We start from the raw sequence: 24,589 nt of genomic DNA on the forward strand, positions 1-24,589 counted from the left end.
TAACATTGGGGAGAGTATCGCCCCTTGGGGAACCCCGCACACCAAAGGGTGACGGGCCGATAGATCTCCCCCGAGCGCCACCCTCTGTCCCCGACCCTGGAGAAAGGAGACCAGCCACTGTAAGACTGTCCCCCTAATCCCCACGTCGGCAAGGCGGCTGGCCAACAAATCATAGTCAACCGTGTCAAACGCTGCTGTGAGATCAAGTAACACAAGCAGCGCTGACCCGCCTCGATCCAGATGCCTGCGAAGGTCGTTATCTTTTATAAAGATAACTATCAAAAAGTTTGGACAAACATTACCAAAGATCTGCAAAGATAGGGAAAACTGAATATTTCATGGCTAGGAAGAATCTTGGCTGTTAAAATGAATATATTACCAAAACTGAACTTCCTGTTTCAAATGATACCATATAGATGAGAAGATCTTAAAAAGATGGCAGAAAATAAATAAATAATTTTGTATGGAATGGGAATAAACTATGAATAAGATTTAAAATATTAACAGATGGGGGGAAATTAGATGGGTTAGTGTTACCAAATATTAAATTGTACCATCGAGCAGATGTGTAAGTTTGGATATCAGAATGGATTATAAATCCAAATATAAAATTGGAGATAACTGATATCAAAGAAGGAATTCATAACTATTTATGGATTATAAACAAAACTGATTACATAAATTATGAATATATGTTGGATAATCAAGAAACAATAAAAACTTTGTAAGAAATTCAAGCTCAAGGAAAAAACATTTCATGGTTGATGTACTATCAAATGGTGTCTAAACTTAAAGATCAACTAGCAAAGATGGTAGTTGACTAAGAGAGAAAACAGCGTTTGAAAGATTAATCATTGGAAAATCAAAACATCTCTAATGAAAAGTATATAAAATTTTACTGCAACATTCCACAGAATCAGAACAAGTAAAAAATTATATGATAAAATGGATGCAAAATTTTGGATAAAATATATGTATGAGCCAGAGGGCAAATTTATAGACTAAAGAAATCAAATGTACAGAATGTCAAATATTAAGGGAGAATTGGTATGAAATGTTCTTTAGATGGTATATTACTGCCAAGAGTGTTCCATATGAATGGAACATTCTGTCATATAATTCTATCACAAGGAAATAATTCTATCGCAAGGAAATATTGGATAAAAATACACAAAGAAATTCAAAAAGGTATTAAGTTTTACTTCATGTTACATTTTTAAAAAAGTTATTAAATGTCTAAGCAAGTAATATCATAAAAATACACAGTGAACTATTTGAATATATGGTGACAGCGGTAAGAACAAAAACAGCAAAATGGAAGGCAGAATCCTGTCCAGATTTGAGGGAATGGACAAATAAGCTATACAGAGTTGTGTCAAGGGCAAAATTAACATCTTAAATACACAATAGGCCAATCCTAGAATTTCAGGAAAAATGGAAAAGGTTTTTGGATTATGTAGCTGAAAACTAAGAACAACTAAAAACAATTATCAGTAAATAGATCAGTTATTAAATCTGTAACTCAAAATGTAGGGGTGTGCAGTGGGGAAATATTTGGTTTTCCCGCTTCGGGTTTACCTGAACTATTTGGAATAACCCAAAACCTGAAGCGGCAAGCCGCTTTGGCTTCAGGTATTCGAAAATCGCTTTGGTATGCTTCAAAATTATTCAGAGCATACTGAAGTGATCCCCACCTCCCACCTGAGCCCCCTTCCCCCAACTCCCCAATCCTACTTACCTTTCCCAAAGGCCGGAACAGGTGCCTCTGTCGCCAGAGTGGCTAGCAGGGTGGCAGGGAAGGCTGCAGCCAGCGCTGCAAGAGCCACCACTTTGACCTCCATGGCAGCTGGCAGGGTGGCAGCGGGTGCTGGCGCCAATGCCGGCTGCACCGCCACTTCAGCCTACGCGGTGGCTGGCAAAGCAGCAGCGAACGCCTGTGCCACTGCCAGCCGCCGCTTCAGCCTCCGCGGCAGCTAGCAAGGCAGCAGTGAGCTCTGCCACCGCCGCTTCAGCCTCTGCAGCAGCTGGCAGGATAGCAGCGAGTGCCGCTGCTTCAGCCTCTTTGGCAGCTGGCAGGGTGGCAGCAAGCGCAGGCACCATCTGTGCTGCCACTTTGGCCTCCATGGCAGCTGGCAGGGAGGCAGGGAATGCCACAGCCAGTGCCTCCACTGCCTGTGCTGCCGCTTCGGCCTCTGCAGGGGGCAGCAAGGTGGCAAGGAAGGCCACTGCTTCTATGGCCACCAGAAAGTGGGGTGTTGGTGGGAGGGCGGGCCCTTTAAAAAGGCCCTGAAGCCTCTCAAAGCAATCCGAATTGCTTCAGGAAGATTTGATTCAGTATTTCCGATTCAGGGCCATCATACTGGCCCTGATTCGGAAATACCGAATCTTTACGAATCAGGCCTGGTTCTGATTTTTTTCCCGAACTGGGAATCTGAAACACACACCCCTATGAAAATGTTGAATATAAAATCTTAAATATAAATGTATTTTAATATAAGTATTATGTCTTACAGAAAGTTTTTTAAAAAATTGATGAAGGGGGTAGTGGGGAGAAATGTATTCTGTTATATATAACTATCTCTGATTTATGCATAGGGTTGCAAGATCCCCTTGTGCTCCCGGTGAGAGTTGGAGGGTGACACCTCCCTTCTTGGTGCCTCTGTCATGTACATGGGAAGTGATGTCATCACACAGGCCGTGGCCACCCTGGAAGCACTCCTGCACTCTGTGGGGCAGAGCCCAAATTGGGCTCAAATCGGCCTGGATTGGGTCGCTACCATGCAGAGGAACACTACCCCACCCCACAGCGGCCCGACCCTAGCCGTTTTAAGCACAAATTGGGCCAAAACGGGCCCCAAATGGCCAGGATCAGGCCCAATTCAGTCTGGAACAGGGTGCAGCCACATGGGGAAACACTCCCCCACCTGGCACCAGCCCGATCCTGGCTGTTTGGGGCCCATTTTGGTCCATGGGAGTGCATGGTGCCACCTGGGAGCGCACTGCTCCGCCGGGAAGTGCACCTGTGAGGCCTGTGCCTCCCCCATTGGCCAGGTAAACAGGGGCAGGGGTTGGAGGGTAGGAGCGAGGGAACCCCCGCCCCCAGCAGGGAACTGATAACCTTATTTATGCAACTGTGTTATATAATCCCCCTTTCCTTTCTGTATCTCTTCTATTACTATTTTGGTTTTCAAAATTAAAACATTATATATATATATTTCATTTTCAAAGCCTGCCAACAAGCCTAAATCATTTGAATCTGGAGATTAAACATCTTACTTGAAAATGTGAACTGAATTTTAAATTTCTCCTTCCTTGAATTAAAGGCTCTGAAGATTCTTTACATTTCAGAATGCTCTATCACATACTGCTATTTTAAGCTTGTTATGAAATGGGAGGGAGTGATGAGTAAAGTTGGCATTCAATAAAACTTATCAAAAAGAGTCCAGTAGCACCTTTAAGACTAACCAATTTTATTTTAGCATAAGCTTTCAAGAATCAAGTTCTCTTCTTCAGATGCCTGATACAGAGACATCTGTAGGCATCTGAAGAAGAGAACTTGATTCTCGAAAGCTTATGCTAAAATAAAATTGGTTAGTCTTAAAGCTTATGCTAAAATAAAATTGGTTAGTCTTAAAGGTGCTACTGGACTCTTTTTGATTTTGCTACCACAGACTAACACGGCTAACTTCTCTGCAAATAAAACTTATAAAACCTTTGTAAATAGGCTCACTGTATTGGGTCCTTGAACACTGAGGACTTTTGTATCACAAAGTAAACATTGTAAAAATTATTAAACATCCGTGCAGATCCTAAACTCATTCTGCCTATGAGTTTGCATAGTAACACAGAGGTGTATAAAAACTATTAGCCCTTTAATAGTGTAAACATTCAGCTTGTTTGCTTTTTTAAAATCTTTCTTGCAAAAAAAAAAAATCCTAGCTGACTGGGGTCATTTCAGCCCTTCCTTAGCCAGTATTATATCTATCTACTGTCAGCACATGGAATTTAATTTCAGTACTTGCAAACTGAATTGATCCTGTAAAGTGTTAACTGCTATTAACAACCCTTAACTGTCCTTAACTGCATTCTCCTAAACATTCCCCATTCCCACCCCCCTCATGCACATTGATAAAGCTGACATATAACTAAATGACAGCTTCTTAACTCTCTGGCATTTAAACTCAGTTTGGACCGCCTTGGAAGATTTAGAATGTTAAGTACTATTAGCCCCGATATCTTTCATATTGGATTCGTAATTCTGTACAAGAAAAATTATTTTTTTAAAGAAAAAAATGTTAATCTGGAGTCATTTTAAATCATTTTTTGGACTTAAATGGAATATATCATATCCCAACTTCTGGTTAATATAGTCAGTTTCCCCCTTCCCCCAAAAGTAGGCTAAAAGATTTCATATTTACGGTGTTTATAGACCATATTAAAATAGCCTCCCTCAATTTCAGTAGAATTTTACCTTGTCATTTATCTACCACATTCAATACATTTGCCTACATTTATCATCATTGTATCTTTCCTTTCTTAATCTGAATTATGAAAGCTTTCTACAGGGCTATGAAGAACTTGCACAAACTCTTTCCTCTGTTGTCAGTAACTGAATTTCCAGGATGCCCTAACCTGAATGTCAATGGTTTTGTTTTCTATCTCCATTATTTTCTCTAGATACATCATACATTTACTTTTGTTATTATTTTATGTTGTTTCTTTTCTCATTATTTTGTATGTTATTTTAATAAATTATAGTATTTGCAGAATAGCAGTGAATATAATTTAACACTAGAGTATAATTTAAATTAAAAACAGGGCATTTGACTTTCCAACACTTTGTATTAAATGTATGCCCCAGAGTATTTGTTGCTTATAGATCTTCTCTTTATTGCAGAGGTATGAGGTGACAGTTTTCCAGAATTACTCACTGAGCATCTTCCAAGGGAAATATATTCCATAAAAGAAGATGTGATAAAAATAATCTACTTGGCTATGTGTTTACCTGAGATAACAGAAGTGGCAATAGATGCTTTATTGAAGCAAGTGGTAGAAGATTTGCTCTAACTTGTTCTTTGTGAATTGTAGTAATACCAATACACACACACACACACACACACTTTGCAGACCACTGTTTGGAACAGTTTATGTACCATAGAAGTAGTTACCCTGAGTTTAGATCATGAGTCATAATATCCAGCATATGGACATGCCAAATGATTTGGCCAGCAATATCTCTAAGTCTGGATCTGTTCACAATATGTCAGCAACATCTGTTTTTCAATTCTGTTCATTAATATCTCACCAATAAACCATACAGTTTGCATATGCATAGCCTTAGGTCTGACCCTAAGCATGTTCATTTATGAAGTCTTGATTTACACAGCAAAGAAGCTTGTTTTTAGTCCTGCTGCACCCGATCTTGGCTCTCAGGGTAAAACAACTTTATCTTCTTATTGCACTGCAAACTAATATCCAAATTGCATCAGTAAGTGGACAGTTTCTATATGAGAGTGTGTGATACTGCCACCCAAATTAGTAAGTTAATGATCAGAAAAATAGCCTTGAGATAAAGTCATCGGGTTGAATTCATCAGAACATTTGCAACCCTATGTGGAATGAAGAGACAGACACAGGCTTGGAACTAAAGGGCCATTTATTAATACAACATTAAACATAACCACAGCAAGGGGCAACTAAGCAGTGCAGGTCAAGCTATGGGGTCATGCCTGGACCTTGGCCTTGACCTGTTTAGGTGAGACTTAAAGCCCCGGGGCTTAGATGGCTTAGTATGGCCATCCTTGGAATGGCTGCAACTGAGTAAGCCAGGCAAATGGATCCCCCCATCAAGCTCCTAACGCCCCAGCCATACAACATGAGGGAAGGACTTGTGCCTGGGGATCTCTGCAGGTGTCTGCCTGTGCTATGGTAGCTGTCACAAGCATCCCGCATTGCTGGCAGACCCTTATTCCCCACCCTTGGGGAATTGCCACTGGGTGCTCACCAGTCCGCTCCCTATTTCCCCATACTCTCCTGACACAGAAAGGGCCAAGCCTCTGCTTAGGCCCTCACACCCCACAGGTGGCTTAAAGCCAACCAAAGCCCTTGCCATAGGTCATCAAGAAAGATCTCGTTGCCCTCCATCAACAGATGTACACCGTCACCTTGGTAGAGGTGGGCAAATTCGGCCCTGATTCTAGGGTATGGTAAGTAAATTCCCAAGCCTCCCCCCAAGGGTTTCTTGATGGCTCAATTAGCCTTACATCAGGCCCCTTCAATTTCCTGAGGGTCTAAGGCCTCCCACCATACCTGCCTTCGTAGCATCTCAGACCAAAATATAAGCATGTCCAGCCATCGGCTGCTTATAACCTGCAGGTCTTCAGCTACCTGCAGTGACGGCCTTTCCCTGCACTAATTACAAGTCATTACCAGCAAGCTGGATGATCAAAATGTGTCAGGGAGGACCTATTCTTCCCCGAAACAAGAGCGGCAGTAGGCCCGGCCATCTAAGGCCACACCGTCCCTGGCACTCAACAGTGGCCACAGTACTCAAGCCCAGCTGGGATCTAATCAGCATTCTCCTTGCTTGATAGGTTGCCCAGAACACCATGCTGTGGCCACAAATCAGGATCCTCCTCTTTCCTTGGCCCGACACAGCACCTAAGGAAAGAGCAATTATTATGGCCATTTAAAACTGAGGCAAGGGACAGATCTAGGTTCGAAACGCACCTGACCTCCACCTGCCTACCCACTGTATCACTCAGTGAGGATACCCCATGTCTGCTGCCATAGATACAGCCCCAATCCTAAATGAATGGGTGCTGAATTTGACCCCCAACAAACCAATTTTCTTAAGAGCCCTCTCTGTAACCGCCCCAAGCTCATACTTAGTCAAAGGGCTTTGATCTTCATGGTGAAACAACACTCCTTGGCACTCCTCACGGAGCTGCGCATACTCTCTGAGGGCCCTAACAGGGCAAAGCTCTCTATCAACACAGGGGCCTAGGAGAAAAGTAGTTCCCCACTATCGCTGATCTATCTTGGACCGCCGGATGCTATTGGAGACCTTATCCTCCACAAATTTAATATCCTGGGCTGTTAAGGCCCTGCCTGTGGCATCCCTGCATAACTGAGACACCATCTCACTGATCTGCAGGGCCCTGAAGAATGCAGTTAAGGAAGCCGCATGAAAAAGCTTCCTCTCATAGCTAGATGAACAAACTTCCCTACAAGCAGACCCCAACCCTTTCAAAACTAATGGAGAGATGAGTTGCCTGGGATCACCTGGTGTCCCGGTCTCCTGAGCCCAGCCTTCCAGCATTTTACGAACCCTGAGATCCCCAATGGCCTCTGGTAGGCCCCATGCTTTACTCATGAAGGCCAAAGCAGCCAGCTGTCCTCTAATGGACCTGACCGAAAGACCCCTACCATACTGAGCCACACAAAAGTGCATAAGGTATTCAGGTGGAATAGGCCATAACTGTTGAAGCCCAGCTGCCTTTCTAAACTCATTAAGCTACCCTACTGCATGGGCGTAGGCCTTATGTGTGTTAGGGGCAATGGACAGTTGGATTACCCTGTTCGCTTCTGCTGCCCAAACTGCCAAAGCTCTTTGAGCATCCATGCTGCCTGCCAGTCAGCCCCAGGGGCAAGCTGCCAAAACCATTCCATCTGTTGGTGAGACAAAGCATCTGCCACCTCATTGTTAATTCCTGGAACATGTCTGGCCCTGAATAAAATATTCAATCAGAGGCATTTAAGGATGAAGGCACACACCATCCTCATCACCCTGGGGGATTTAGATGATAGGGAGTTGACCACATGCAGCACTGCCAAGTTGTCACACCACAAGTGTACTGAGTGGTTGGCCAACTCCATTCTCCAAAGCCATACTGCCACTAATAAGAGGAAAAATTCCAAAAACATAAGGTCTTTGGACAACCTCTGTGCCACCCAACCTGCTGGCCATTGATCAGCACACCAGTGTCCTCAAAAATACACTCCAAAGCCAGTAGACCCAAAGCCAGGAGACCTGGAGCTCAGCTTCAAGCAGCAGATCCTCCCTCCAAAAACTTACCCATTAAATGAACCCCCAAACTCACACCAGACCTGCAGGTCTTCACACATACCCTTACTTATCCTTAAACAATGATGGAGCAACTGCAAGGTTCCTATAGCATCACACAGCCTTTGGAGGAAGGCTCTACTTGGGGCAATCGCCTTGCAGGCAAAATTTAAATGACCTACCTATTGCTGCAACTCAAGAAGGAACACCTTAGTCTTACTCATACAGTCAGCTAACCTGGCTCCTAAATCCTAAACCTTTTCAAGGGGCAACCGCAAGATTTGCTGAACCATATCTAATTCTATGTCCAGAAATGTTAACACCATGGAAGAACCTTCCATTTTTTCATGTGCCAAAGGGACAACCAGCTCCTCAGCCAGTCCAATGAAACCCTTCAGGAGTCTAGTTGACTGCCTTGTCCTGGCTGGCCCAACCAACAAAAAATCATCTAAATAATGAGTGGTATCTGGGCAAGCACAACGACGACGCAGCTCCCATTCCAAAAAGGAACTGAAGTGCTCAAACACTGAACAAGATATGGAGCACCCGATGGGAAGGGCCCTATCCATGTAAAATTTGTCCTCAAATGCAAACCCTAGGAGGTCAAAGCCTCCTGGTTGAACAGGGAGCAAGCGAAAAGCAGACTTAATATCACATTTCGCAATTTCAGCTCCCACCCCATAACGGCGCACAACCTTGACCACTTGGTCAAAGGATGTATAATGCACTGAACAGAGGTCATTGGGAATACCATCATTCACCGAACCCCCTCAAGGAAAGGACAAGTGGTAGATAAGGCGGAATTCACTAGGCACCTTTTTAGATACCACCCCCAAAGGTGAAACCCTCAAGGAAGGGACTGGAGGGGCATCAAAAGGCCCCCAAACCCGACTTCCGGTTTGGGATTCATGTAGGTCTAACGCAGCTCCATTTGCGGAGCTGACCGGATTGCCGTTTTAACCGGCCGGAGGGGTGAAAATAACCCGCGGCCGACTGCTCTCAGGCGGGGAGCAGGCAAAGAACGCTCAAGACCCTAGGGTGAGCTAGATCTCGGACGAGGGGGGGCTCTACACAAGGAGTCTCCCCCCCGATCCTTGAGGTCCCACCTTGCGACGGGTCGGCTATAATCTCTGCGGCAATTTTGGGGCCAACTCGGCTGGCATAAGACCTACATACCCAAGCTTCGATCGGGGAGGGAAGTCGAGAGGAGAATTTAAGATCGAAACAGCGATTACAACCCGAGAAAGTTGAAGAGAAGGTAAAGATCGCTATCTCTTGAAACGGGACAGATTGACAAAAACAGAGAGGAAAGAAAGTAGATTTTTAAACTGCAACAGACTAGTGAAAAGGAGGTGAAGACTCGGCAGGAGTTGTATTTTAAAAGAGACTAAGTTTAAAGAAGTTATTACAAAAATCGGACTATTGTTTTGAATACCTGTGGTCTTGGAGCTGTGGGAAAAAACACCATCGCGAGACCTGCTGTGGGAAGACGGGAGACAGGAAGTGCGTAATAACAATAGAGTGGCTGGAGGGAAGCGGCCCTTGCCAAGGGACAGGAAGTGGGGAATCGCCATTTTTGAAAGTGGAAGGGTCGTGGCTTCAGCGGAAGAGGAAGTAGGCCATCTTGGATTATAATAACATAGAGAAACCATAGAGAAAAGACGCCCGACATTTTGGATATAAAAAATTAATTTTGGCAAAGATTGGGACATTTGAAAAAAAAGGAAAACGTTTAATTATACGCCACGGAGCTGAGGAAGAGAGCAGATTCGTGGGAGCGAGCTAAAGCAAGCCCCACGATGTCGAAAAAAGAGTGGCAATCGGCAATAGAAAATTTGGACAAAAAACTTATAGACATGATGAAAGAACTTAAGGACACGAAATTGGAGCTTATTAAAGAGGTCAAAGAAGTTACACAGACAGTAAAGTCGGAGCTGTCAGAAGTGAAAAAAGGCGTGGAAACGATTAGCAGTGAATTACAAGGAACGAAACAGAGAGTCAAAACAGTAGAAGACGCGATGGAGAATTTAATAGAAACGCAACAAACAGAGATGAGATCGGTAAAGGGGAGGATGTCAGTTGCAGAAACTAAACACATGGAGAAGCAGCTTCGTTTTCGTGGTCTGCCAGAAGTTGAAGGGAAGTCAGCGCAAGAACAGATGACTGAGGTGTTGGCTGAATACCTGGGGAAGGAGGAGGAGGAAATTGTGGCTATCCTAGATGTGGCGTATCGTGTGAACTCGAGAATTGCAACCCAGAGGAAACTACCAAGGGATGTGATCGTGCAGTTTACAACTAGAAATATGAAAGAGAGGATTGTGACAAAACAATTTCAAGACCCATTGGAGATTGATGGCAAGACGATTATCATAATGAAGGAATTGCCCAGATCAGTGTTACTGGACAGGAAAAAATATAGAGTGTTAATTCAGACTTTGAAGGACATGAACATTAGGTACAGATGGGAGTTACCGGAAGGAGTGTCCTTTGAGTTTGGAGGGGCAAAAAAGCGTATCAGATCTGAGCGGGAGATGGAGAGATTTATTAAGGACAATGAAAAAGACTTACCAACAAAACCATGAATATGGAGAGTAAAGTATTATCTTGGAATGTAAATGGACTAAACTCACCGAATAAGAGAAAAAATATTTTTCATTGGCTACTAAAACAAAAATGTGATATTGTTTGTTTGCAGGAGACCCATATTAGAAAACAGGATGTAAAATATTTAAAATCTGGAAAATTGGGCAAAGAATTTGTAGCGGCTTCCAACAAGAAAAAAAGAGGAGTGGTGTTGTATATAAAAGAGGAGCTGCAGCCAAAATTTGTTATGAGAGATGTGGAAGCTAGATTTGTAGCAGTGGAATGTAACTGGAACTTAAAGAGAGTGTTGGTAGTCGGACTTTATGCACCTAACGGTGCAAAGGAAAGCTTCTTTGAGGACTTAAGGAAGCACTTAGACGATCTTGTATATGACCAGATAATTCTTGCTGGAGATTTCAATGGAGTGACAGATTTGGAACTAGACAAAAAGACTACAAAAGCACAAAAGAAAAGAGGATTATTGCCAAAGCTTTTTTTTGAGTTGATTCAACAAGAGACTCTCGAAGACGTATGGAGGAGAGAATATCCTAAAACCAGACAGTTTACTTTTTATTCTGCAAGGCATCTTACATTATCAAGAATTGATATGATCTGGGCCTCAAAGGACTTAGCGTTATGGACTAAGGAGGTAGGAATAATGCCGATGGTAGGCTCAGATCACAACCCAATTATGTGGAAATTCGGAAAAAGGAGAAAAAGGAAAGCCTGGAGAATAAATGAGGACTTGTTACAGGAAAGTGAGAATATGGAAACATTGAGAAGAGAGACTAAGTTTTTTATACAATACAACGTGAATAAAGAAGTACCAACCAATAAAGTTTGGGATGCGTACAAGGCGGTTGTAAGGGGCATACTAATGGACTTAAATGGCAGAGCAAGAAAAAAGAAAGAGGAGAAAAGACAAGAGATTGAGGAGAAAATAAAAGCCAAAGAAGTACAGTTAAAAAAGAGACCAGGGAAAAAGAAAATATACCAGGAAATCAAAATTCTTCAAGAACAGTTAACAGCAATGAGTAATAAAGAATTGGAGTGGAATCTTAAAAGACTGAATCAAAAAGCGTTTGAGGGTGCTAATAAACCTGGGAAATATTTGGCATGGCAATTGAAGAAGAAAAGGGAAAAGAAAATAATAAATAAAATCTGTGAAGAAGATAAAACGTACTTGGAGCAGACTACCATTAGTAGAGCCTTCTATAAATTCTATGCTAAGCTGTATAATAAAAAAGAAGTAAACAAAGAATCAATAGCATCATATCTGGAGAAAACCAAACTTCCAGAAATCTCGGAAGCTTGGAGAAGTAAGTTGAACAGTGAAGTAACTGACGAGGAAATAAGCAAGGCAATACAATCTGCAAATCTAGGAAAGGCGCCAGGGCCAGATGGACTTACGGCTAAATTTTATAAGACAATGGCCAATGAACTGGCACCATTCCTAAAAGAGGTGATGAATGGAGTTTTTAGGGATCAAAGGATTCCAGATACTTGGAGTGAAGCGAATATATCATTGATCCCAAAGGAGGGCCAAGACCTGACCAACGTGAAAAATTACAGACCTATATCACTACTTAATAATGACTATAAAATTTTTGCGAAGATATTGGCGGAGAGATTGAAGGGGTGGCTCTCGGAAGTCATAGAGAAGGAACAAGCAGGCTTTTTGCCAGACAGACAAATAAGAGACAACTTAAGGACAGTGATCAATGCTATTGAATACTACGACAAGCGTTGTGACAAAGAGGTTGGTTTCTTCTTTGTAGACGCTGAAAAAGCGTTTGACAATTTAAACTGGGACTTTATGTTTGCCACTATGGAAAAGCTACAACTGGGAGAAAGATTCGTCAGAGCAATCAAGGAAATCTATAGAGACCAGACTGCAGCAATTGTAGTGAATGATGAACTGACCAAGAAATTGACGATTAGTAAAGGAACAAGACAAGGTTGCCCGTTATCTCCATTGTTGTTCATTTTAGTATTGGAGATTCTGATGATACAAATCCGACAAGATGAGGAAATACGAGGAATAAAAATAAAGGACTATTCATATAAGGTCAGAGCATTTGCAGACGACATAATGTTAATTGTAGAAGACCCACTGGAGAACATGCCAAAAGTGATAGACAAGATCAAGGAGTTTGGAGACATGGCAGGTTTCTTCATTAACAAAAAGAAGTCAAAGATATTATGCAAAAACATGACTAAGCAGAAACAACAATTGTTAATGGAAATAACGGATTGTGAAGTAACTAGTAAGGTGAAATACTTGGGAGTTGAGCTGACTGCAAAAAATATAGATTTGTTCAAGAATAATTATGAAAAATTATGGACTCAGATAGAGAGAGACTTGATCAAATGGAATAGATTGAACCTGTCATGGTTGGGCAGGATTGCAGCAGTTAAGATGAATGTGTTACCAAGAGTAATGTTTTTGTTACAGACAATACCAATCATCAGAGACTCTAAACAATTTGAAAAATGGCAGAGGAAAATATCAGATTTTGTTTGGGCAGGCAAGAAGCCTCGAGTGAAAGTAAAAGTTTTACAAGATGCAAAGGAGAGAGGCGGAATGCAACTGCCCAATCTGAGACTTTACCATGATGCAATCTGCCTAGTTTGGCTAAAAGAGTGGATGACATTAAAGAATAAGAAACTATTAGCCCTAGAGGGATATAAAAAAATTTTTGGATGGCACGCATACCTATGGCATGACAAAGTAAAGGTCAACTCGATGTTCCTGCATCATTTTGTAAGGAGAAGTCTATTTACAATCTGGAAGAAGTATAGAACTTACCTACAAGAAGGAACCCCCTTGTGGGTGGTTCCATATGAGGTGATAGATCCGAGAGCTGTGGATAATGAACAACAATGTTTAACGTACAAAGAAATAACTAAGATTGAAGTATCTAAACTTAGAATAAAGACGCAAGAGGAACTATCACCTAACTATGATTGGTTCCAGTATAGACAGATTAGAGACTTATACAACTCAGACTTTGCAAAAGGGGGCATACGAACAGAGAACTCGGAACTAGAGCAGACCCTTCTTAAAGAAGACAAGAAAAGAATATCCAAGGTATACCAAGTATTGCTGAAATGGTATACTGAGGATGAGATAGTTAAAACACAGATGGTGAAATGGGCTATAAATTTCAATAAAGAAATAACAATGGAGGCATGGGAATACTTGTGGAAAACTACAATGAAGACAACGACATGTATCAATATTAAAGAGAACATTTTCAAAATGATCTATCGTTGGTACATGACACCAAAGAAGATTGCGCTAGGGAACTGTGGCAGTTTGAGAACTACTGAAATATAATAAAAGTATAAAAGAGAGGGGTGACTTTACCGGGGGAGGAAGAGAAATGTGAATTTATAAGCAGTTAGATTAATTGATTGAGATATATATAGATATGTATAGGTCAACTGATAGAGAATAATTAATGATAAGGTTTAAACATGAGGATTGACTAACTAACAATATTTTCTTTCTTTGACAAGATTTATATGCACCAAACTGAATGTATAGAAGAGTTAAATTGATTGAGTATCTGAGGAGTTATATAGAATTACCATAAAAAGTTGAAATGAGTAATATATAGAGAACAAATCAAATTGTTTGATTTAAATGTGGGAAATTTTTATGGTTTATGATATATAGGTTTATATAGAATTATTCAAAACTGGAAAATGGGATAAATTGTTTATCTAAAGACGTATAGTTTGGGTGTATAATAAGTAAAGGAGTTAAAGATGTACTGCTTAATATAATGGAGAATGTATATCTGTTTTAGACAGAGGAACTTAATAGAAGTAAGGGAAAAGGGACAGAGGGTGGGAAAGCTGTTGGAAGTCAACAAAAGGGGGGGAAAGGGAGGGGGTTAGAAACGAAAAATTAGGGGAAAATTGACTGTAATGTAAAAATAAAAATGTTCTAACCCAATAAAATTTTTTTCAAAAAAAAAAAAAAAAAGGCCCCCAAACCCTACCCTCAGTACATTCCTTCAAGATTTTACTCTGGACCACATCCTCCATGCCAGCCATAGATCTAAGGTTGGCTGCCATGAAAGGTGTCCGAGGGCCCTGAAAGCGGATATGAAAACAAAATTTAAAACCAGAAAGTAAATCATGGTGCCTTGGGTAAGCTTGCAGCAAGTGCTCCAGTACCCTCAGCTTTACTGGTCTGGGACCCTCTTCCCGCTGACTGCTGACAGCCCGCCCCCCCCCCGAGCATTTACTGCCCTGCTTGGCCTTGGGACAAGATGCATATGGGTACACACCAGCACAGGAAGGGCACTCATGCTTGTATTTACATGCCTTCCTGTTGCACACTCCCTTGGATGTGAAGTCCCAACAAAGCTGCCGGAATTGAACCTGCTGCCCCGCAGGGGTGTGGGTACCAGAAGCTTGCAGAGACTGGAAAATTAGGTGACCACTGTCAGATCTATCCCCGAGTTTAGATTTAGCAGGGGCCATTACCTGCAGCCATAACTGCTGGTGGATTTGGTTCCACGGTAGGCTTGGGTTCAAGGCTGCACACATGAGAAATTCTTCATCATACCACAGCCAAGCTGCCCCCTCAAAACCAGTGTATCCCCTATCAATTATATTCATGTATTGGAAGAGGGGGAGGGCCCTCCAGAGCTGCGCCCTGACCAATACCCTCACATAGATAAGAAACCCGGGTAACCAATGCAACCAGGTACGGTCAATCCACCTACACCTTATCTTTTCCTTGTCCTGCTCATCCAAGTCATCTTTATCCTTCTTCTCCAGTTCCCTGAAGAAAAGGGTAAAGATGTCTACATATTCCCCTTTCACAATCTTATTCCTGGTGGCCTATGTTAAGTGGTCACACAGGGGCAAAGCAGTGTCTCCAAATAGCAATGCCGTATAAGGAACCATGCCATAAGCAGGGGACCCTTATGGGAGAGGGCCCCATTGAGAGCCATAATTCACCGGCCAACCCACCACTGACAGTTGGGGGCCCTGGTAATCCCCAAAGCTCCACCCAGCCAAGGCAGGAGCTACCTTAGACTGTTACTGCCCCAGCACCAAGCCAAGCCAAAAAGGTTGATTCGCAGAGGGCCAGCCAGACATAGGGGATGCAACAGACAGTGGTGTGGAGCCTGGGGCCCCAGAGGCAGCTGGTTGACCCCAAGGGCCCCAAGGCCAAGTGCAGGACTATTGCAGCTGAGCTGACTTACCCTCTGACACAGCAGACTCCACTGCTATGGCCACTTGCCTGCTGTCTGCTGGCCACTCTTGTTCAGCATCCCCCACATCCTCCGTCGATACCACTGGAGCGTGGGTACTGCTGCCTTCTCCTGGCACAATTCCAGAAGTTCCCTCAAGAGCAGAAATATGACTTAATACATCACTAAGAAAAGCTGTTCTAGAAACCTTTTTTAGTAGGCCGGTGTGCCCTAACAGCCGCCCCTACAGACACTGAGCCTTTGGCTGCTTCAAGCACAGCAAGACAATTCAAAATCTCCTGTCTACTAGGCCCACCACTGTTGCCGTCTGAGGAGGAAAGCGCAGGGGGAGGGGTTTTTTTGAAGCAGGCCTCTTAGCAGGCTACTTCCCTTTAGGTGGCTCACCCCCTTTTTAGGTAGCATAATGACCAGTTATATTAAATCCACATATACAGTAATGTATCTTTTATGTATTTATAGATTTGTATTTTATGTATCTCTGCACCAAAGCAGCCCAAGCCAGTAGAAGGCTGAATGCAGCTGCACTACTTAACCACTACACTGCAGTAACCCTCTGCACCAGCCTGCCCACCACTGAAACTCCAGCAAGCCCCACTAGATGGCACCCTCAGCCAGCCTCCCAAGGAAACCTAAAATGGCAGCCACCCAGAGCTGGCTTTCAAAATGGCCACCAATTAATGGCCAGGCTGGCACAAGCAAGGGATGGGATGCGGTGGAGGGGGATGGAAGCCAGGAGGGGAGATAAGGAAATTAGCTCCACCAAAGGTGGGCCTGTGGCTCACCACCCCCACTTATATTACCCTTCCTATCGCAGCCCAGTTGGGCCTGTGAAGCCTAACACGTGGCCCCAGCCGCATACCACCATACCCAGAGGGCAGGCCTCCCATCCAAAGTGCCCCCAAAGCCCAAAACCTTGGTGGCAGACACTGCCAGTGCTGGCGGCCCATAAAAACGGCTACAGCCACACCTCCTGCTCTCAGGGAACAACACAGTGCCACTGCAAACACTGCCACCGCAGAGCACACCACCTCTGCCAGCGGCCCTCAACAAGCAGCAACAGCCACCCTCCTGACTCCCAAAGGACAGGCTGCCATCGCCACCACTGAACCGCTGAGACTAACACTGAGAGCGAAAGTGCCACTGCTGCCCCCGCTGTAGCCGGTGCAATACACTTCCCCACTGAAGTGGAGGGAGAGAAAAATGCTCTTGCCTCCACTGACCTGCAGAAGCAACTGCCAGTGGAGGTGAAGCGGAGCCGCCTACTAAAGCTCTTGGCTCTGCCCCCAGCAAAGCCCTGTATGCCCGGGAAGGGAGTCTGTCTCTCCAACCAGGCAAGGCTGCAAAAGCCAGCTCCTGGCTTAAGCAGCTATGCTGCTGCCAGAAGAGCCAAATTCCGCAGATTGAGGGAGTTCTGCTTATAGAACGTGATTTTTCCATGATGAGGCACTGGGGGGGGGGGGGGTTGGGGCTGCAGCTGGAGTGGGGAGGTGAGAAGGTCATGCTCCACAGGTAGAAATGTTCTGGTGGATCCAATCCATTTCTAATACTGTTCTTTTTTAAAAAAAAATTAAAGACTGTGCAGTGTTGCACATAGCTAAATGGGCATGAGAAAAGTTGTCATTAACAAACATCAGTCTTGGCTTAATGGGTTCATTCTTAAAGTCAGTAGTAAATGATCTGTGGCCATGCAACTGCCAATGAACACTTCCTCTTTGAAGCTTGAATTCAGCCTGTCCGGAGCTTTGCATTGGTATCCTAAATATTATTACAAGATCAATAAGCTTTCAGCTTATCTTCTAGTGGAAAGTCTCAGACTGGTGATGCCAATCTGGCATCACTCCTCTAGGCAAACTATGAACTAGGAATCAGTGAATGAAATTTCTGCAGGAGCAAAAACCAAACTTTTAGGTGGAGAATAAGAGTCAATTCCCACTAGTTATGAGAAAGTGGGAACAATCAGTTGAGGAGGAACTCAATGGATAATTAAATACTTTCTGTGAGTAGGACCTTAGGTTCTCAGTCCCCAGTATTTCCAGTCTAAGGGATTCCATATAATAGGGCAAGGAAAGGCCTTTGAGGCCTTTGACTGTTAGGAACTTTGAAGAGTCATTGGTAGTCAGAGTAGGGATTACTAGATTGGGAGGTCCAAGAATTTTAGTGAGTATAAACTAATTTTGTGTGACTCACATAACAGTTATTGATCATTTGCGGGGTCGGGGGGGGATTGTTTTCCATCCGTTATTAATTCTGCAATATACAATTTGTGTTCCTCTGTAAGTCCTGAACTACTCAACTCATTTTAACCCTAAACAATTTGTCAGCATTCGCAAATGAAAGCATCAGAATACCTTTCCTCCTCAGGAGAACCTACCCAGAACCACCTCAGCACTCAATGAGGCTTCCTCTGATGGGACTTCCTCTGTCCCTAATTCTGGCAGCTGCAACTGTACCCAGCAGATTTTGCAAATCATTTTCATGTTTATTTGCAAGAGCAACGTAACTGGGAAAACCATTTCATGAGAATATCATTCAGTGTGGAGCAGCCTTCACATAGTCAAAAAATAAGGGTTACCATTCGCATGTCTGAATCCTGCCTGTGAGTGAAAACTTAAATAGGCTTTTTTGTTCACTATTAAAGCAAAGAGTGGGCACATAGCCAACATTATCCATAGAACTGCAAATCAAAAAGGGTAGAAAACATGAAGCATAAACCATTGTAAGCATAATTCCATCTGTTTAAAACAACAATTTATGAACATTGTGATAAAAAACCCACAGTACATCAGGTGCTTCAAACCTTTTTATGCCTTTTAAAAGATTCTCAAGGTATCTATATTTTTCATTAGAGTGAAAACACACCATCTATTCTGAGAGCTGTCTTACACTTTATGTGACTGTTGTGCTTTTGTTTCCTTAACTATGTAGGGATGAGGGTCTGACCTTCACACTTGATAGTTTACTGTGGGGAACTAGTCTAGTGGTGGCAAATATTAATCATTTCATTGCTAGATAAATTTTACCAAAAAAAAAAGCTATCCTCATAAAAAAAAAGTTAGGATATTTTTTCCTATTGCCCGTGACTTCAAAATTTAATATCTTTTCCTCTGCAGATTTTTAAATATACAGTACTTAAAATATTAATGATTTATCCTCTACTTACAGTCAAAAAAGATCCAAGCCCAACTGAAGGAACTTCGCTATGGGAAAAAGGATTTGATTTTTAAGGTGAGTTTGAACTTGAGTCAGCAAAGAACATATTTGCTTACAGTTTAATAATAACAAAATTGACCAGATGATTTTATTTCTGTAGGATACACACACACACACACACAAAATAAACTGAAAAAATGAAGGACAACATAGATTTCTCCAGTAGCACCTTTAAGACTAATCAATTTTACTGTAGCATAAGCTTTCGAGAATCACCGTTCTCTTCATCAGATGCAGATTTCTGTGATACGTATGTCCAAAATCTCCTTGATTTCAATTTTTTTTCAGTAAAATATTCTTGCAAGACCATGGATCCCTAGGCTAAGGCAGGTATTTCTAACTCTTCAAAATTTCTGTGACTTCAGAACTTTAAAACTGGGAGAACAGCTGGTTTTGGGACTATTATATTCCACATCGTTATACATGTGCAAGTCCCAATGACTTTCCAGCGATTTCACCATTGTACCCATCCATTTTTCCCCTTGATCTTTCAGCCAAATCTCCTTCAGGTTTGAGAGGCAGGATGCCAGTATATTGTATACAGAATATTTTATTCTGGCAACCAACCTTTTCCAAAACATATGTTAAGATGGAGCATCTAGTCCTATGCATGTTTACTCATAAATACTGGAGTCATTAACAGTTTTTCTTGCTTACTTGTATATTGCTTCATAACAGTATTGAGACTTAGTCCAGTATATGCTTGAGGTTTTAGGTCCCTCTCTACATCTGCATATATTAGCCTTGTTCTGTCCACCTGTAGTGTATCACCCATTTCTTCCCATACCTACCTGCTTAGATTTACATTAGAAAGAAAGGCTTTAAAAATATTTACTTATGACATCATTTACATCCACCTCCCTCAAACACTGAGGCATCACACAATAAAATCAACAGTAAAAATAATAATAAATCAGTATACAATTTAAAACAACAACAAAAACTTACTTCTCATATATAAAATACCAGTCTGTAGTTTATAAAAGACCCCTAAAAAGAATGACCTCCTGAATCATAATGGCAGAGCTCCTGCGCTCTGAGGGAAGACCATTCTATAAGGTGGAAACTCAGCTGAAAAGCCAGAGAGCTGACTGGGGCTGTTCTAACTTCCTGGTGTTGTAACTGCAACTTCCCTGTAGGAACCTATATTCTATATGAGTAGGGACCCATGAGGGAACTTACATTGTGGGGAAGGAAATCCCAATTCCCCATGAGTCTCCACTAGAGATGGGCACAAACAGGAACTCGAACAAAAAAAAAGCCATGAACAGCCCAATCTGCTGTTTGTGAGCAAGCTGTTTGTGAGGCCCCATTCCCCATGTGTTCGTTCCAAGCCCTGTTTGTGGCGTTCGTCAGCTGTTCATAAAGCCAGACAGTCTGGCACCTTCAATTAATTCCCTTGGCAATGTAGGCACGGACTGTCTGAACTCTGAACTCCTTCTGTTGCCCTGGAAACCCCAATCTAAGCCCAACTTACCTTGATAGGCAGGTCTCCCTTCCAAGCGTGGAGCTCCCATTTTGTTACATGGGAGCAAAGAGCAGGGGGAGGGGGGGGTCTTCTGTAGCCATGGGAACACCAATCTCATCCCTCCAAACCCTGTTAGGCAGTTCTGACCGCCAACCACAGATCTCCTGTATTTCTCTATGGGACCTCTGGTTATAAAAGGCCCTGTGCTCCCATCTCTGGCTTTCAGTTTCAGCTGACAGTGGAGTGGGAGAGAGCTGTTGTTGGCATTTTTTGAGAGACAGGGAGAGTGCATTGGAGCTTGAATTTTTTCTGTGTGTGGTGGGGTGGGGCTCTACTTCCTCAGGTTTCAGGGCTGCTGCCAGGCTCTGGGGCCAAGCTATTCTTTATAATTACCTCTCCTGCTGCCTGCTCAGGTCAGGTTTCTGGGAGTGGTGTGGTAGAGCTCTACCCACCCTCAGGTTCCAGGGCTGCTGCCAGGCTCTGGGGCCAAGCTATTCTTTATTATTATTACTACCTTTCCTGCTGCCTGCTCAGGTCAGGTTTCTGGGAGTGGTGGGGTAGGGCTCTACCTACCCTCAGGTTCCAGGGCTGCTGCCAGGCTCTGGGGTCAAGCTATTCTTTATTATTATTACCTTTCCTGTTGCCTGCTCAGGTCTGGCCAGGCGGTGGGGTAGGGATCTACCCACCCTCAGGTTCCAGGGCAGCTGCCAAGCTCTGGGACCAAGCTATTCTTTATTATTATTACCTGTCCTGCTGCCTGCTCAGGTCAGGTTTCTTGACCAAACTTGGATGATGGCTGGAGGAGAGCCTTTTTAACACTCCCTGTGAATATGGGCTCTCTAAGTCCCAAGGAGGTCATTCTGGCTCCAACAAACATCAATCCACGAACATGTTCGTGAACAGGTCATGTTCATTGATGTTCATGAATCACTGTTCATGGATGGCAACAAACATCGTGTTCATTTTTTTCCTGTTCGTGCCCATCTCTAGTCTCCACTTCCTCCTGCAGCTTTTTGCTCCCACTTTTCATACCCTCCCAACACCTCATTCTACTCCTCTTGTCATCCTCTGCGGGGGGGAGGGTTAGTTGTTGCTGAGAATGAAGTAATTGGTTGTTGCCATAGTCAGCATCCTGTGCTCTGCTAGAGCTTCTGGGTGGGACCGTCCGTGAATGGATAGGAGGAGCTTGGCCTGTTCCACTATATAAGGGTTATGTTGTTGTTTTTGATTATATAATTTTTTACCAGTTGGGGCTGTTTTCTCTGGTTGGATTGGTTTAGGGAGCTGACTAATTGCTGTCATGCTGGTGGGCTTGCTCTTTTTCACACTGGCACAACAGTTTTACACTGGCATTGCTCCCCAACATTGCCATGAAAGCATTCAGCTGGGGTGCAGAGCTACCAGGGCATTATGCCAGCACATCTAGGAGATACACTACTGGAGCATCTTCTTGACTCATTGTGAACTTTCAGCCCCTTCTCCCCTCAGTATTGCACTGTTAAAGTGGCATCTGAACACAGCTTAGTGCTTTGCCAAACCTTCATCACTTCACCTTTATCTCACTAGTAGAGCACTGTCTTGCACAGCAGTGTTGATGGCGTGAACTTGCTTCATGTGCTGGTTCAAGCTTACTACAATAAAGGGCATCTTTTAATATTACTGACTTGCTTGCTAAATATCCTTATTCAATCTAACAGTGCAATCCTCAGAAGAGTTACTCCAATCTGAGCCCATTGAAATCAATTGACTTAAACTGGAGTAGCTCTTTTAAGGATTACACTGTAAATATTCTGTGCCCAAATATATATATATATACACACACACACACACACACACACACACACACACACACACACACACACACACACACACACACACACACACCCTTTCTCAATAAGAAAAAAAAAAGATTTGGTACTATTGTTTCAACTAACCTTTCAATTTGTTACTCATAGTTTATAGCAGAACACATTATATATTTTATTGAAACCAAAAATAAACACAACAAGATTTAAACAGAAAATAAGAGCCCATGAAAAGAACATTCAGTAATTGTAATAATTATCTTTTCAAATAAAAATTCTGCTTTGTTTCCTTTAGATCTTTGGTTGCATAATTATAAACTTTAATTTATATCACATGAGAAAAATCCATTGTAATTAAAAAATTATATTAGAAGGTTTTTTTTTAAATCATGTGTTCTACTTTAAACTTCCAGATATATGTGGTTAATGTTTCATTGAAAGATACTAAACCGATAACAGTTGTTTTCTTATAGTAACGTGTTAAATTATGGTGTCCAGAAAAACTAATTAGCTGCTAAAGTTTTGGAAACTGCAGATAAAGAACAAAAATGTTTCTATTAGAGTCCATTGTGGGTTTTTTGCACCTCAATCCAGCTAGATGCCATAATGTGTGGAACAGTGTTCCATGTTTCCTCTCTAAGTCAATGAAGAGTTATTTCTTTTTATTTGATTTATTAAGCATTTTTATTTCACTTTTCTCTTCAAGGGGGGCACCCAAACTGAATTTTAAAAATGTAGATTTTTTAAAATAATAAACAATACACAGACAGTGCAATCCAGCATGGCACAGTGGTTAGAGTGTCAGATTAGGACTAGAGAGACCCAGCTTCAAATCCCAGTCTAAAATGGAGGCATGCTATGTGACCTTGATCCCATCATACATGCTCAGCTTAACCTACTTCACAGAGTAATCATAAGCATAAAATATAGGAGGGGAAAATGATATAAGCTGCTTTGGGCCTATTTTGGGGTGAATATAGGGTTTAAACAGAGCATTAAACATTCTTCTGCCAAAGGGCAGGGTTGCCAGGTCCCCCTACCCTCCCAACGGGTGGTGGGAGACCTGGTACTTACCCTCCTGTTCTCTTTATGCATGTGCAAAGAATGTGCACACTCCTGCCCTGCGCAATGTCATTTCCAGGAAATGATATCATCATGCCAGGTGGTAACTGCCCCTGGGAACATTTCAGGCTGGATTGGGCTGCTGTGGAGAACAGGAGTGCTGCTATGCTCTGCAGCAGCCCAATTTGGCCTGAATCCAGCCTGATTCAGACCAGATTGGGCCACTGCAGAGCACAGGAATGCTGCCATGCTCCATAACAGCTTGATTCAGCCCAATTTGGGCCTGATTCATCCTGAATCCAGCCTGATTTGGGCTGAATCTGGCCTGATTCTGGCTGCTGCGGAGCGTGGGAGTGCTGCTGTGATCTGCAGCAGCCTGATTCAGCCTGAGTTGGGCTGAATCAGGCAGGATTTGGCCATTGTGGAGGCAGGAGTGCTGCCACGATCTGCAGTGGCACGATCCCACCTGATTTGGGCCAAATCAGGGCCAAATTGGGCTCAAATTGGGATTCTGTGGTGCACAGGAGTGCACCTCGCTGCCCAAGAGTATGCTAGGGAGGTGCATTCCCCCCATCGGCCAGTTTAGTGGGGGATCCCTGACCCTGGCGGGGGACTGGCAACCCTACAAAGGGGAAAGAGAACTCCTCAGCCTCTGCTTCTACTTCTTCATTGCTGCACTTCTAGCTGTCTGCAAGAATACGCAAAAAAGCCTTTGCATCTGTTTTCTACAGTAACTACAAGCTGGGTGCATAACATGGGGAAGAGTAATCTATGGCTTTTGCCTTTATCCTCCTTCAATATCCTTCCCCCTTCCCCCCTCATCTGCTTATTCTACCAGTAAAAATGTTTAGGAAAAGCCTTTGCCATACAAATCAGAATTCACTGTTTCATTTAATTAAATGGGCTTCCAAAACAGTGAACCCAAATTGGTCCTGAAGCTGTAACAGTCCCGCCCTATGAAAACTTGGTGTGTTTTATTTGGTTCTTATTGTGCAGCAGCAACACAGACAGGGATTGGTCCAGTGACAGCTTCTTGTTTTCCTTAACTGCAAGTCTACCAACCAATTGGGTTTCAAGGGGAGAGACTGATCCCTTACCATTACACCAATTTACTCTTTTAAGAGGAATGTACATGGGATGCATGAGTGCATTTTTATGT

At 42.9% G+C, this 24,589-nt stretch overlaps 1 protein-coding gene across 1 annotated transcript in view; it reads left to right on the forward strand.

Annotated features, from left to right (window-relative positions):
• Positions 1 to 24,589, forward strand: part of LUZP2 (leucine zipper protein 2) — a 783,097-nt gene that overhangs the window by 545,041 nt on the left and 213,467 nt on the right. Inside the window, exon 7 of the mRNA XM_054971879.1 lies at positions 19,048 to 19,110. Within this exon, the coding sequence (XP_054827854.1) occupies positions 19,048 to 19,110 (63 nt within the window). The remainder of the gene's footprint in view (positions 1 to 19,047; positions 19,111 to 24,589) is intronic.

This window comes from Eublepharis macularius, chromosome 2 (genome assembly GCF_028583425.1).
Source record: "Eublepharis macularius isolate TG4126 chromosome 2, MPM_Emac_v1.0, whole genome shotgun sequence".
NCBI classification, from domain to species: Eukaryota; Metazoa; Chordata; class Lepidosauria; order Squamata; family Eublepharidae; genus Eublepharis; species Eublepharis macularius.